Source organism: Stenella coeruleoalba (genome assembly GCF_951394435.1).
Source record: "Stenella coeruleoalba genome assembly, chromosome: 19".
Taxonomy (NCBI): Eukaryota; Metazoa; Chordata; class Mammalia; order Artiodactyla; family Delphinidae; genus Stenella; species Stenella coeruleoalba.
The window spans coordinates 34,162,460-34,175,738 of NC_137165.1; the positions used below are offsets into that span (position 1 = coordinate 34,162,460).

Sequence of the window (13,279 nt, forward strand, 5' to 3'; positions counted from 1 at the left end):
CCTATTTGCAGGGCAGGAATAGAGACATAGACATAGAGAATGGACATGTGGACACAGCAGGGGAAGGGGGGAGGGTGGAACCAACTGGGAGATGAAGTTTGACATAAATACACTACCATGTGTAAAATAGATAGCTAGTGGGAACCTGCTGTGTAGCACAGGGAGCTCAGCTCTGTGCTCTGTGATGACCTAGATGGGTGGGATGGGAGCATGGGAGGGAGGTCCAAGAGGGAGGGGATATAGATATGCATATAGCTGATTCACTTCATTGTACAGCAGAAACTAACACATTGTAAAGCAATTATACTACAATAAAAATAAATAAATAATAAATTAATCTTAAAAATAAAATCACAGTGTGACACCACTTCACACCCATTAGGACATTTGTGATAGAAAAGACAGACAATAACAAGTGTTGGTGAGAATGTGGAGCAACTAGAACCCTCATACAGTAACTGATGGGGATGTTAAATGGTGCAGCCACTTTGGAAAACAGCTGGCCAGTTTCAAATTATCAGGTGTTAGATAGATAAACAAAATATGGTGTATATATGTATATATATAAGAATATACCTATGGAATATTATTCAGTAATAAAAAAGCACAAACTAGTGATATGTACTCCAACATAGATGAACCTCAGAAACATGCTAAGTAAAAGAGGCCAGATATAAAAGACAATGTGATAACATTCCATTTATTTAAGTTCCTTGCCCATTTAAAAATTGCAAAATGTTCATAAAAAGGAAATTTATAAGAGATAGAAAATAGACTAGTGGTATCTTGTGGCTGAGGGCAGTAATTTGACTAAAAAATGACTAAAAATAGGCATAAAGTATCTTTTGGGGGTATCTGAAATGTTCTAAAATTGGATTGTGGTGATGTTTGCACATGACTGTAAGTTTACCAAAATCATTGAGTTCTTTACTTAATTCAGGTAACTAGTATGTTACTAAATTATTCCTCATTTAAGCTGTATTTGAAACATCAGTTGGAGGCTTAATAGTGGTGTTATGACTCCAGAAATTGGCTTATCAGTGTTTCACTAATTTAAAATGTGGCCATCTCCCTAGTATATCTGTTTCATGTTTTTCCTTTGAAAAATTTCTAATGATAATTTGTAGGTGCATGGTCATATGTTTTATACACCATTTGTTGTACTGAATTTCTTTTGTATGTACAGAGGATGGTTAGAACGAGAGAGCAGGTATGGTCTGCAACCCGGACACAATTGGTTTATCATCTCCATGCAGTGGTGGCAGCAGTGGAAAGAATATGTCAAATATGTGAGTAAGATTCCTGTTTATCTACATTTTTCATAGGATTATTAACTCCATCAGACTTTGTGTGACTAGTGGCCAGTAATAAAATGCTCCAACCTCGATAAAGATTTGAAGGGGAAAGAAATGAATACCTATATGATGCTACCAACTTGCTTTTCTAAAAAGCAAGTTCCAGAGCAAGTAATAGATTCATTAAGGAATTAGTTACTCTACTCAGCATTTGGAGCACATTATGAAAACAAAAGTAGGAGACTATAATCCTCACTTGGGCAGTGGTTGCATAGCAAAATCACATAGAAAGCTTAAAAAAAACAAAAAGAAATGCCTATGCTCCACTCCAGACCAAATAAATCAGAAAGCATAATTGAAGAAAAAGTTTGAATTAATTTAAAAAAGTCATTTTTGTTTACTGAAAATTTTCTTTTGAAATCTGACTTAAATGGAATATATTTTGTTGGTAGGGACTCAATATCAGAAAAGCTGTGAGAAGATCAATATTATCTTTAATAAATTGCTATGAAGTCTACAAACTGAAGTCCAAACATATTAATAATATAAACTAACTACTCAGGCCTACTTCACAGGCCATAGGTCAGTGTGATTCTGTTGTTCCATTGTCCATATACAATTTTGACTTCTTTGGTGGATAGTTGAATTTAAAATATTGATGGCCCCAAATCCATACTTAATGTAGACTCCCAGTTTTTATCATTTGTGTACTATGGTCACCATTTTTTTACCATATAGTTCCCATACTATTATTTTCTTAGTATGTTTATATAAATAACTTTATCATTTTTACATAAATATATTTTATTTTAAAAGGAAACTTTATATCACTATCTTAAATAGAAAATCAGTGTCACATTCCAGAAATAGAGGATCAAAATAAAATCAATGAAAATAAAATATATTATTAAAGTCTAGCCAAGTAGTGTTGTCTTTTGAAGACTGATACTGAGACCTGTTCTCTGTCAAAAATAGAAATTGTCAAGTATTAGATTAGCAGATCAAGCATTAGATTAGCACATTAGTACCAAACTGAGACCCTGTCCTTGAAGTAATCAGAGGATTGAAAGAGAATTGAATAGGGAATAATTTTTTCATTGTGAACTAGGGTTATTTAATACCCAAAATAATCTGGTACCTTTCCCATATTTTAAGAAAGTTAATAATTAATAGAAGATGCTAACACTTGGATCTGTAATAAAGAATGTGAATCTGTGTGCTTCTGAACTATTTGAAGTTTTAACAATAAGACTATTAAAAATTTTTTAGTCCAATAAAGTTAATTGGTATGTAGAAAGAAATCTAGGTTTCATTCTCATTCTTATTGCCACTCTTGATTAAAGGCACTGGAATTTCTTCAGAGCTGGCTTCTGAAGGATTTACAAATTGATAATATTCCCCTGCCTTACAGATCAAAGAGGGAAAAAAATCTAATAAAATATTGACACAATGTCTCCTTGTTTTGGCTAAAATTAGGGATGCTGTAATTTCATTAAAAGAATCTAAAGCATCCATTATGCTGTTGCTATGCTGTGACTTGGAGTTTGTCTTTTAAATTTGATGTTTTTCTTGGATTTCAACTAGTTACTTTATAAGCTGTGCCTTCAAGACCCACAGCCATTGATCAGTTTCATCTACTAAAATTTACGTCATTATTTATTGAATGCCACTTAAGATCCTTTACCCATGCTACTGTCTATCATTCTCAGATGCCTGTGGGATCTTGTTCTACTGGTTAGCCCCGTTAGTCTTTCTCTTTACCTCTCACTTAAAAATATCCTGATCTTTTTTTTAAAAATTTTGTATTTATTTATTTATGGCTGTGTTGGGTCTTCGTTTCTGTGCGAGGGCTTTCTCTAGTTGAGGCAAATGGGGGCCACTCTTCATCACGGTGCACGGGCCTCTCACTATCGCGGCCTCTCTTGTTGCGGAGCACAGGCTCCAGACGCGCAGGCTCAGTAATTGTGGCTCCCGGGCCTAGTTGCTCCGTGGCATGTGGGATCCTCCCAGACCAGGGCTCGAACCCGTGTCCCCCGCATTGGCAGGCAGATTCTCAACCACTGCGCCACCAGGGAAGCCCTATCCTGATCTTTTTAAAACACTCACAGATATACATTCTCATAGCACCTTCCCTCCACCTTCTCCTCAATTCTTAGCTCTCTCTCTTTTTTTTTTTGTTTTTTTTCCACAAGTAAACTTAGTAGAGAATAGTTCTATGCTAGCGGCCTCTGCTTCTGGTACTCTGCATCTCCTCATTTTTCTCTGGTCATTCAGACTCAGTGTCCTTCCCAGATTCTTCTGCTACCTATCCTGTAAATGCTGTACTCTCCTTATTCTACATACACCATTTTCTTGTCCTTCCAGAAGTCTGTTGAGCTTCACTTTTTTTTTTTTTTCCTGGAATCTCTTTTTTTTTTTTTTTTTTAACATCTTTATTGGGGTATAATTGCTTTACAATGGTGTGTTAGTTTCTGCTTTATAACAAAGTGAATCAGTTATACATATACATATGTTCCCATATCTCTTCCCTCTTGCCTCCCTCCCTCCCAGAGCTTCACATTTTTATATCTAGTCTCTTTCTCTGTCCTGAGCACTAGACTCAATGTCCACATATCTCAAACCAGAATATCCCAAAATAAGGTTATTCCCAAAACGATTCCAGTCACCAATACACCTTATCTTATGAAGGTGTCAACTCCCATCCAGTCAGCTAAGCCAGCACCTCATGTCCGACCTTGGAATTATCTGTGCCCCTCTTTCATACACAATTAGTTGTCAAGTTTTTTTTTATCTCCTAAATCCATGCTCTTCTCTCTATCTCCTTACTTATGGATCTAGCTTTTTATGGTTTAGTGCCTCATCATCTCTTGCCTGAATTATTATAGAAGTCTTCTAATTTGTGTCTCAATTTTCAGTTTCTGCCTCAAATCCTTTCTACACACTAGAGTTATTTTTAAAGCAAAAATTGGGTTATGCTATTCCCCTATTTAAAAGCCTCTCACAGAAAAATCCTATCAATATAATGTTAAGGGAAAGAAAAATTAGCAATATGCTGTATTTAAAATGTGATATCTAACAACAACCAGAATGATAGTTCACATTTACTAAATGCCAGGCATAAAACTCTGAGGTAGATATTAATACTAATATTATCCTAGTTTTTACCCATGAAGGAGCTGAGGCTTATAAGTTTACTTATTGTAAAAGGTCACAGAGCTGGGAAGTCAGTGCCCTGCCCTTAATTGTAACTGTATTCTCCACATTTATTTTTTACATATATGTATATGTTTTCAGTCACAAAAAATAAATGATGGCATCTGAGTACTTGTGATATTTATTTTCTTCATATTTTTCCATATTTTCTATAATAACAATGTAATCTTTAATAGTAAAAAGAATAAATATTATTTAATTTTTAGTATCAATAAAAGCCTTCCATGATTTCCAACTTTCAACAGAATAAAGTCTAAATTATTTTATGTGGCACAGAGTCCCTTGCAGTCTGTTCCCATTCTGCCTTACCAATTTTATTTATATACACTATTCCCCTTTGAAGAAATTAAAATTTAGTTATCCATCAAAATGTTTTTAAGTGGCTGTAGCCAACCACAGGAAGATTAGAAACAATAGACCATTTGCGGATTCATTTTTGAAGGCTGCATAATTGGCAGATTATTAAATTTTACCTCTTAATTTCTGACTTCATAATTTTTAGGATGCCAGCCCTGTTGCAATTGAGCCGTCATCTGTTCTGAATGGAGGAAAATATTTATTTGGAACAGCAGTACATCCTATAGAGCAGAGTGAAGATAGAATCGGAGGAGGCAGCCCCAGTTATGTGAACACCACAGAAGAGAAATTTTCAGACAACATTTCTACTGCATCTGAAGCCTCGGAAACTGCTGGCAGTGGTAAGCATAGTTTGTTTTCCAAGAGGTTTAGGCAGGGTCATTTCTTAAAGGGCTACACTCAGAGAGTGTGCTTGGTAGGATATGGGGCATCAGGTTTCCATTCACAGAAATAAGTTTCGAATGAAATGGTCAATTAATAGATTCTTGAATGTATTAGTATCTTTACAAAGAGGAGCTCTTCTATATTCTACCTCATTAATCTCTCAATTTGAAAATATTTTCACAGTTTTCATTGATTAAGTCAATCTTTCCATATTGTTATTAAATCATTTTGTCAATAAATTTAAATTTGAGAAGACATAATAAAATCTAAATTTTTATCTCCAGAACTCTCTCTAACCATAAGCATACATTCATTGGATTAAATGCACCCTCATATCAGATTCTACAGACATTTCAGGATGGAATTTGGGAGTTATTTTGTTAAAATATTTAGAAAGACTTCATAATGTTCCCCATAATCCCCTTCCATTGTTGATACCTACATAAAACTTAGTGGTTCTACACTTATGGGGAAGATGCTTTGGTGTATTTTGGCCCAAATGAATTTAGTTGATCCCTATTATTCTGCTGATACAGTGGCAGAACTCTCAACCTTATTCTGTTGTTGTTTCATCTTTGAGGTTTTTTTCTCCTTTTCTGTGGAGGGAGAAGGCAAATTGGACAGAGTTAGCATTTTCTCTACAAAACTCTTTGTAGAATCTACTGCTTCTTTTTCACCATCTGACGTTACAGAGATCACTTAGCAGTCCTAGAAGTGCTCTCTCTGATCAGCTTCCACACTAAGATTGTTTCTTGACCCTCCCTAAGATCCTTTTTGATATATGCTCACTCTGTATAATCTGTGCTATACACATGCTGAGCCATACCACAGATACAAGTTTCAAAGTAAATGATGGCTAGAAGGTTTACCTGAGATTAATATGTGGTTGAGAGTTGAAATACCTTAAGATACCACTGGGGTTCACAACTCTAAGTTATCATCAGTCATTTTCCTGTGTGTATTTTTCTATCGTGACATTCATGCCTTCCTTTCAAATAGATTTATTAGGGAACAGTTTCTTCCGTCCCAGCACTCTCTGTTGGGGTTCTTGTTTTAGCTCCTTCCCTTTGGTTTAGAGACTTGTTATCACCATTATCTACCAAGAACCTTTGCAGGTGGAAGAGAAGAATTAAGGGAAGATATGTGAGAGCCCAGCTACTTGACTGTATTTCTTCCTTTCCTATCAGAGGAAAGGAAGAGGACATATAATTCTCGTGAATTATTAGATATTCTAGGAGTCTAGCCAAACGTTCATTTGGTAACAATTTTCAAAGCTTTTATTCTACCTAGTGTTATACTAGGTATTGTCCAGAAAGGAATACCTCTCTAATTCCTATCTTCTACAGAATTCATCAGAATCTAACCCTGTACTGACCTGACCACAGAATAATAGCATTAACCTAATACATGGACATTGAGTTTGTATATTCAAGCCTATTTATGTATAATAAAATAAAGAGATTCCATCTTCTTTTTCCTTACAGGCTTTCTGTATTCTGCCACACCAGGGGCAGATATGTGCTTTGCTCGACAACATAACACTTCTGACAATAACAACCAGTGTTTACTAGGAACCAGTGGGAATATTTTGTTGCACCTCAATCCTCAGAAACCAGGGGCTATTGATAACCAGCCACTAGTAACTCAAGAACCAGTAAAGGTAAGTAATTTGACATCTCTTTCAAGTTGCTAATAAATTTCATTCTACGGATTTTAGCACATAGAAAATGTCTGTGATTCATTTTATTAACCTGTTGTAGATGGAAATGTTTCTGTGAGAATATTTCATGACTTAGTACTTGTGTAGAAGCAGTTTAGTGATCCTTAGAAATGTTTTTCTTACTTAGGACAGCTACTGTAAAAATGTAGTTTCACGTGTATGTGAATTTTTTTTTTCAAAATAATATTTTTTACTGTTGGAAAGAAGTCTGTGAAAACTTTTATTATTCCCAAATGTTCCAGTGACTTTTTTCAAATGATTTGCCTTGAGTTTCATTTCTTAGTTTATTTTGAAAGTTCAAAATAAAAATCTTTTAGAAAATTCATTTTTTTCTAGTGACATGAAACTGAGTAGTGATGCATTTATTCTCCTGTGTCTAGGTTTTGTTAAAACACAAGAGACTGCAATTTTAAAAATCAAAATTGGGGGGAATTCCCTGACAGTCCAGTGGTTAGGACTGCACACTTTCACTGCCGTGGGCCCGGGTTCCATCCCTGGTCTGGGAACTAAGATCCTGAAAGCTGCAAGGTGCAGCCAAAAAAAAAAAAAATCAACATTTACATTCCATTCTTTCTAAGGCTACATCATTAACACTAGAAGGAGGACGATTAAAACGAACCCCACAGCTGATTCATGGAAGAGATTATGAAATGGTTCCAGAACCTGTATGGAGAGCACTTTATCATTGGTATGGAGCAAACCTGGCCTTACCTAGACCTGTAAGTATAGCCAATATTGCCTTATATAAGGAGCAATTATAGATGGGGTCTTCTATTAATTTTTTATGTGAACCTCACTATCCACAAATTAGTTCTTACCCATGGTAGCAGAGTATTCAGTACCTGTTCAAATTAGCTGAATGAATTTTAGGTTCTTTCATATTCATTCATTCATTTACTCATACATTTATTGAGCACTACATTAGGTACCAACCATACAGTGATGTTCCTTTGGGAGTGGGTGACTTATATGGAGTGGAGGAAATAGTCACTAGACTAAATAGAGTCAAGGAATTATGAGGCTAGTCTATTAAATAAGTCATCCACATAAACATAGCCATTAAGATAATGCAGAACTCAGACTGGAGCAGAAGTCTGAGAGCCAGTGCCAAAAAGTTCAGTGAATGTAGAGGAAGTGGTACAGAGGTTACTTCTAAAACTGTTACTCCCATTAACCACACAGGCATCCACTTAGGGATTGGATTCATCTTGTAGCTGTTGGTGGATTTTTGTGGTTTGTCTTTTTGAAGGAGGAACATATAAAAGATCACAACATATAATAAAAAGAATTCAAAGCTAGTGAATTCTGATTGTTGCCATTACTAGAATGAGTCATTTAGAGCATAAGTAAAATGCTCTACAGTAATTTAAAGGGCTTGGAGTGTGTAATATCAAAATATTAGTGAGTTAACTGTTCAACATTATTTGTTCTGCTTATACAGTAAACAGCAGTACTCATTGCCCTGAATACTCTTCACATTACTGACGCAGTAAAATACTTTATAAGAAGACTCTTTTACTGTATCAAGAAACACTCTCCCTGTATAATGTCCAAGAACGCTTTTATACCAGAAAGGATTTCCATGAATAAGATATAGTAACTTAGGTCATGTCCAAAAAGAGTAAAAGTCTGCTATATGTCCGTACTCTTAATTTTGATAATGATTTTGAGTTATTAATAATTATGTTTATTAAAAATTATGTTTAAATCACAATCAGGAATTTAGGGTTTGTGTTTGTTGGCTCCAAAAGATTTCTACTGTATTTGTCAACAGAACTCCTAGGTAGATACATATAAATATGAATATACATAGATACATTTACATACATATTATATTCTTTATTTATTGGGAAGTGGGATAGTCCTTGAGTTAATCACTTAATTTCTGGTGGGACTTTCCTGCTCTAATATTCTTCTTTTTTTTAAAAAAATAAATTTATTTATTTATTTGTTTGTTTATTTATGGCTGCATTGGGTCTTCGTTGCTGGACGTGGGCTTTCTTTAGTTGTGGCGAGCAGGAGCTACTCTTCTTTGTGGTGCGCGGGCTTCTCATTGCAGTGGCTTCTCTTGTTGCAGAGCATGGGCTCTAGGGACGCAGGCTTCAGTAGTTGCAGGGCGTGGGCCCAGTAGTTGTAGCTCATGGGCTCTAGAGCACAGGCTCAATAGTTGTGGCACACAGGCTTAGTTGCTCCGAGGCATGTGGGATCTTCCTGGACCAGGGATCGAACCCATGTCCCCTGCATTGACAAAGGCGGATCTAATATTCTATGTCTGTAGGAGAATCATGGTGATAATTGTGTTGGATGGATAGGTAGGTAGGTAGGTAGGTAGGTAGGTAGATAGATAGATAGATAGATAGATAGATAGATAGATAGATAGATAGATAGAGTTAGTGAGTGAGTGAGTGAGTGAGTGAGTGAATGAGTGAGTGAGTTTGATGTTTTGGAGTCTGCCTGAATTCAGATTACCAGTGCTAATCTCTAAACCTTAGTTTCCTCATCTGTAAAATGGTGATAACAATAATATCTACCTCATTATAGTTGTTTTGATAAGTAAATAATACATATGATTAGCACAGCACCTGATTTATAGTAAATGGTCAATAAATTTTGCCTGTTGCTACTATCATCACCATCATCATTATAATTATTAAACAAGTTTTTTTGGAGCCTCACAAAAGATCATGTTTTTTAACATTGATGTCAGATAAATATTAGTTTAATAAGTAGTAATTTTACTACATAAAAGCTTCAGTTGCAGGCTTGATAATATTTTTTTACCTCTAAATAAGATAAATTTAACCTGATTCAGGAAAAATTGCTGTAAAAACATTTAGAATATGGTGTTTCAAGTTAAAGAATACTAAATATATTTGCTACAGCAAGGTTAAAAGTAAATACTTTCATTTTTACATAAATCATACCATTAAAAAAATAGCTTTATTTAATTTGCACATGTACAAGCTCAATGATAACAAATTAAGCAATATAGAAAAAATAAAGAAGAAAATAAAAAGCATACCATATCTACCATATCCTACTACTTAAGAGATAATTACTATTAACATTTTGGTTTTCATCTTTCCAAACATTCCTCTGTGCCTATTCATATACATATACAAATATGTATAGATAATTTAATGAAATTGAGTCATATTATACTTGATGTCTTGTGATCTGCTATTTTCAGTCTAAGATAGATGCTATTGATATCTTTCTAAGCTAATAAATTTAGATCTATACCATTATTTTTAATAATTGCATAGTGTTCCTTAATTTATTACATACACATGCATATGTACATAAATCACAATTAACCAATCACCACTGATGGACTTTTAGTTTGCTTCTAGATCTTAGTTGTTTAAAGCAATTTTCTGGGACTTCCCTGACAGTCCAGTGGTTGAGACTCTGTGCTCCCAGTGCAGGGGGCACAGGTTCAATCCCTGGTCGGGGAACTAAGATCTTGTGTGCTGCACCACATGACTGAAAAAAAAAAAAAAAAAAAAAAAAAACAATTTTCTGGTGAATAGTCTCTTTCTAAACATTGTGATGATCTCTTTAAGGTAAATTCCTGTAACTGGAATTGCATCTATTGTTTGCCGGTTATGGTTGAAGTTAATAAGTTCATATACAAGAATAATTAAAATGTAAATAAATATGTATTTATGTATGATTGTGCCTGTATGTATAAGAATTTGTTAATCTGTAATTTGCTCACAAAATCACTTATCTTGGAAAGCAAGCTACAGATTATAAAAATTACTTCTTTGTCATTTCAGATTCTGCCAAAAGTATGTTTTTTATGTAGCCTGATGACTATAGATGCAGAATTATTGATCTTTCCCAAAATCACAGTTAAACTGAAATCATAAGAGAATTTTACTGTTGGCTTTGCAGCTATCAGTGACCCTCTAGAAGTGGACAGACTTTGTTTTCCTCCAGTGTCAGGGAGAGCTCCTTTTACTGCTTTAAATAGGAGTTGAAAAAGCTCCTAAGTGGAGCTTTCCTAGTACCATACTATAGCATATCAGAACATGTAGAATAATTTTAAGAAATAGTCCTAAAGGTTTGGTTTGTAACATTGTTTTTATCTGGTTCTTTACTGCCCCCTCTTGATATTAAAAAATGCTCTGTTGCAGAATATATTGGTTACTAAGGCAAAAGGAAATGAAACAAAGCCCAATCACTTGAGACTATTAAAGTTTCTGTAAGATTTTATGTTTTAAAGAGTTTGACTGTTGACCCTGCTATCCTTTTGGAATGCTAAATTGATAAGGTGCTACTCTTAAAACTCTTAAAGCACTATTTTGGTAATATGTTTTCCTGTGTTTTGGGGCTAGCAAGCAAGTTATTAGAGAGATTACTGAAAAATCCTGTTTCAACCGTGTGACTTCCAGTTTTGTACATCCAATTTAGTTGTTTTAATCATAGACAAAAAATATATGAACAGTCCAGTTACATAAAACACAGATAGTAAATTTTTACGTGGAAACATTTTTGTTCTCACTACAAATACAAGAAATAAAATTTTAAGCAAATTTATAATATTTTTTATATGTATTAAAGAAATGGGGTTTGTTTTTTAATTTTTTTTTGTTTGTTTTTTAATTTTATTATTTATTTTTGGTTGCATTGAGTCTTGGTTGCTGCACACGGGCTTTCTCTGGTTGTGGCGAGCAGGGGCTACTCTTTGTTGCGGTGCATGGGCTTCTCATTGCGGTGGCTTCTCTTGTTGCGGAGCATGGGCTCTAGGTGCGTGGGCTTCAGTAGTTGTGGCACGTGGGTTCAGTAGTTGTGGCTTGTAGGCTCCGTAGTTGTGGCACATGGGCTTAGTTGCTCCACGGCATGTGGGATCTTCCTGGACCAGGGCTCGAACCTGTGTCCCCTGCATTGGCAGGCAGGTTCTTAACCACTGTACCACCAGGGAAGCCCAGAAATGGGGTATCTTTAAATGATATCCAGTGATAAGTTTTTGTGAAAGTAATACATTCATACATTTCCGGGAATACTGCTGCATTTTGGGTGTCACTATGACTTATGTAGTTAATGACATGAATACTTTCGTACTTTTTTATTAACTCCATTCCTAAGAATTTGTCCTTTAAAATACCATCATTTATATGTATGAAATATGTAAAAGTGAAAAGAGTTATGGTGTGAGAGTGCTAGAATTGTAGATAATATTTAAGATTTTTTCCCCTTAATTTTGATGTTACTTGCTTTTAAATGAAAGGGGAGAAAATACCCACCAGGAATCCTAATCCTGGAAAATGGACTAAGGTGCAGGAGGCTGAGGGTCTTTAAACCCATGTAATTTAAACCTGTGAATTTCTATAATCTAACTGAAATATAGGCAGTGAACCTATTGAACATTTTAGTTTAAAAATAAATCTAAGAAATTAGGTTAAAAATGGCAAGTTTTGGGCTTCCCTGGTGACGCAGTGGTTGAGAGTCCGCCTGCCGATGCAGGGAACATGGGTTCGTGCCCTGGTCCGGGAAGATCCCACATGCCGCGGAGCGTCTGGGCCCGTGAGCCATGGCCGCTGAGCCTGCGTGTCCGGAGCCTGTGCTCTGCAACGGGAGAGGCCACAACAATGAGAGGCCCGCGTACCGCAAAAAAAAAAAAAAAAAAAGGCAAGTTTTGTTTCTTTTATAGTGATCACTTTATGTCTTTTAAAACAATAGGTAATCAAGAATAGCAAGACAGAAATCCCAGAGCTGGAATTATTTCCTCGCTATCTTCTCTTCCTGAGACAGCAGCCTGCCACTCGGACACAGCAGTCTAACATCTGGGTGAATATGGGTATGATGAGCCTGAGAATGTTTCCTCAGCATTTACCAAGAGGTAACTTAAGAATGCAGCAAGAATACCATGCATTTCCTTAAAAAAATAAAAACCAATTTGCTCATAGTCTGGTGCCACTGTACTAATACACATTTTCATCTGTTTTCATACAGAATCAGTAAATCACTTGTGGGGCTTAGATCTACGGTCATGCGCAAGAACTAGATGGGGTAGAGGCAAAATCTCAGCAGCAAACTGAGAAATGTTGTTCCCTTTTTTGGCTTGTAAACATACAAAGATAATACGTAGAAGTAAATTTTATTTATTTTGTTTCTTTGAGAACAAGACATTGTAAATTATGTGCTGGACCTAAATTAGAGTCTGCCAGTCAATGACTGGCCTTTTCAACTCCACTCAAATTTCTAAGCAGTAATTTCTTTGGCAATATCATCTTTTTTTGTTTGTTTTTTGTTTTTTTTTAACAAAACATGATACATTTCTCATACTAGGTCCAAGGAGCCT

General features: G+C 35.4%; 1 protein-coding gene across 2 annotated transcripts in view; it reads left to right on the forward strand.

Moving 5' to 3' along the window:
- USP32 (ubiquitin specific peptidase 32) overlaps positions 1-13,279 on the forward strand; it is a 197,871-nt gene that overhangs the window by 148,996 nt on the left and 35,596 nt on the right. Inside the window, exons 12-16 of one of the 2 annotated variants that reach the window (XM_079905174.1) lie at positions 1,187-1,289; positions 5,011-5,206; positions 6,734-6,909; positions 7,548-7,688; positions 12,658-12,817. In XM_079905174.1, the coding sequence (XP_079761300.1) occupies positions 1,187-1,289; positions 5,011-5,206; positions 6,734-6,909; positions 7,548-7,688; positions 12,658-12,817 (776 nt within the window). The remainder of the gene's footprint in view (positions 1-1,186; positions 1,290-5,010; positions 5,207-6,733; positions 6,910-7,547; positions 7,689-12,657; positions 12,818-13,279) is intronic. The other variant, XM_079905175.1, reaches the window with a different exon arrangement.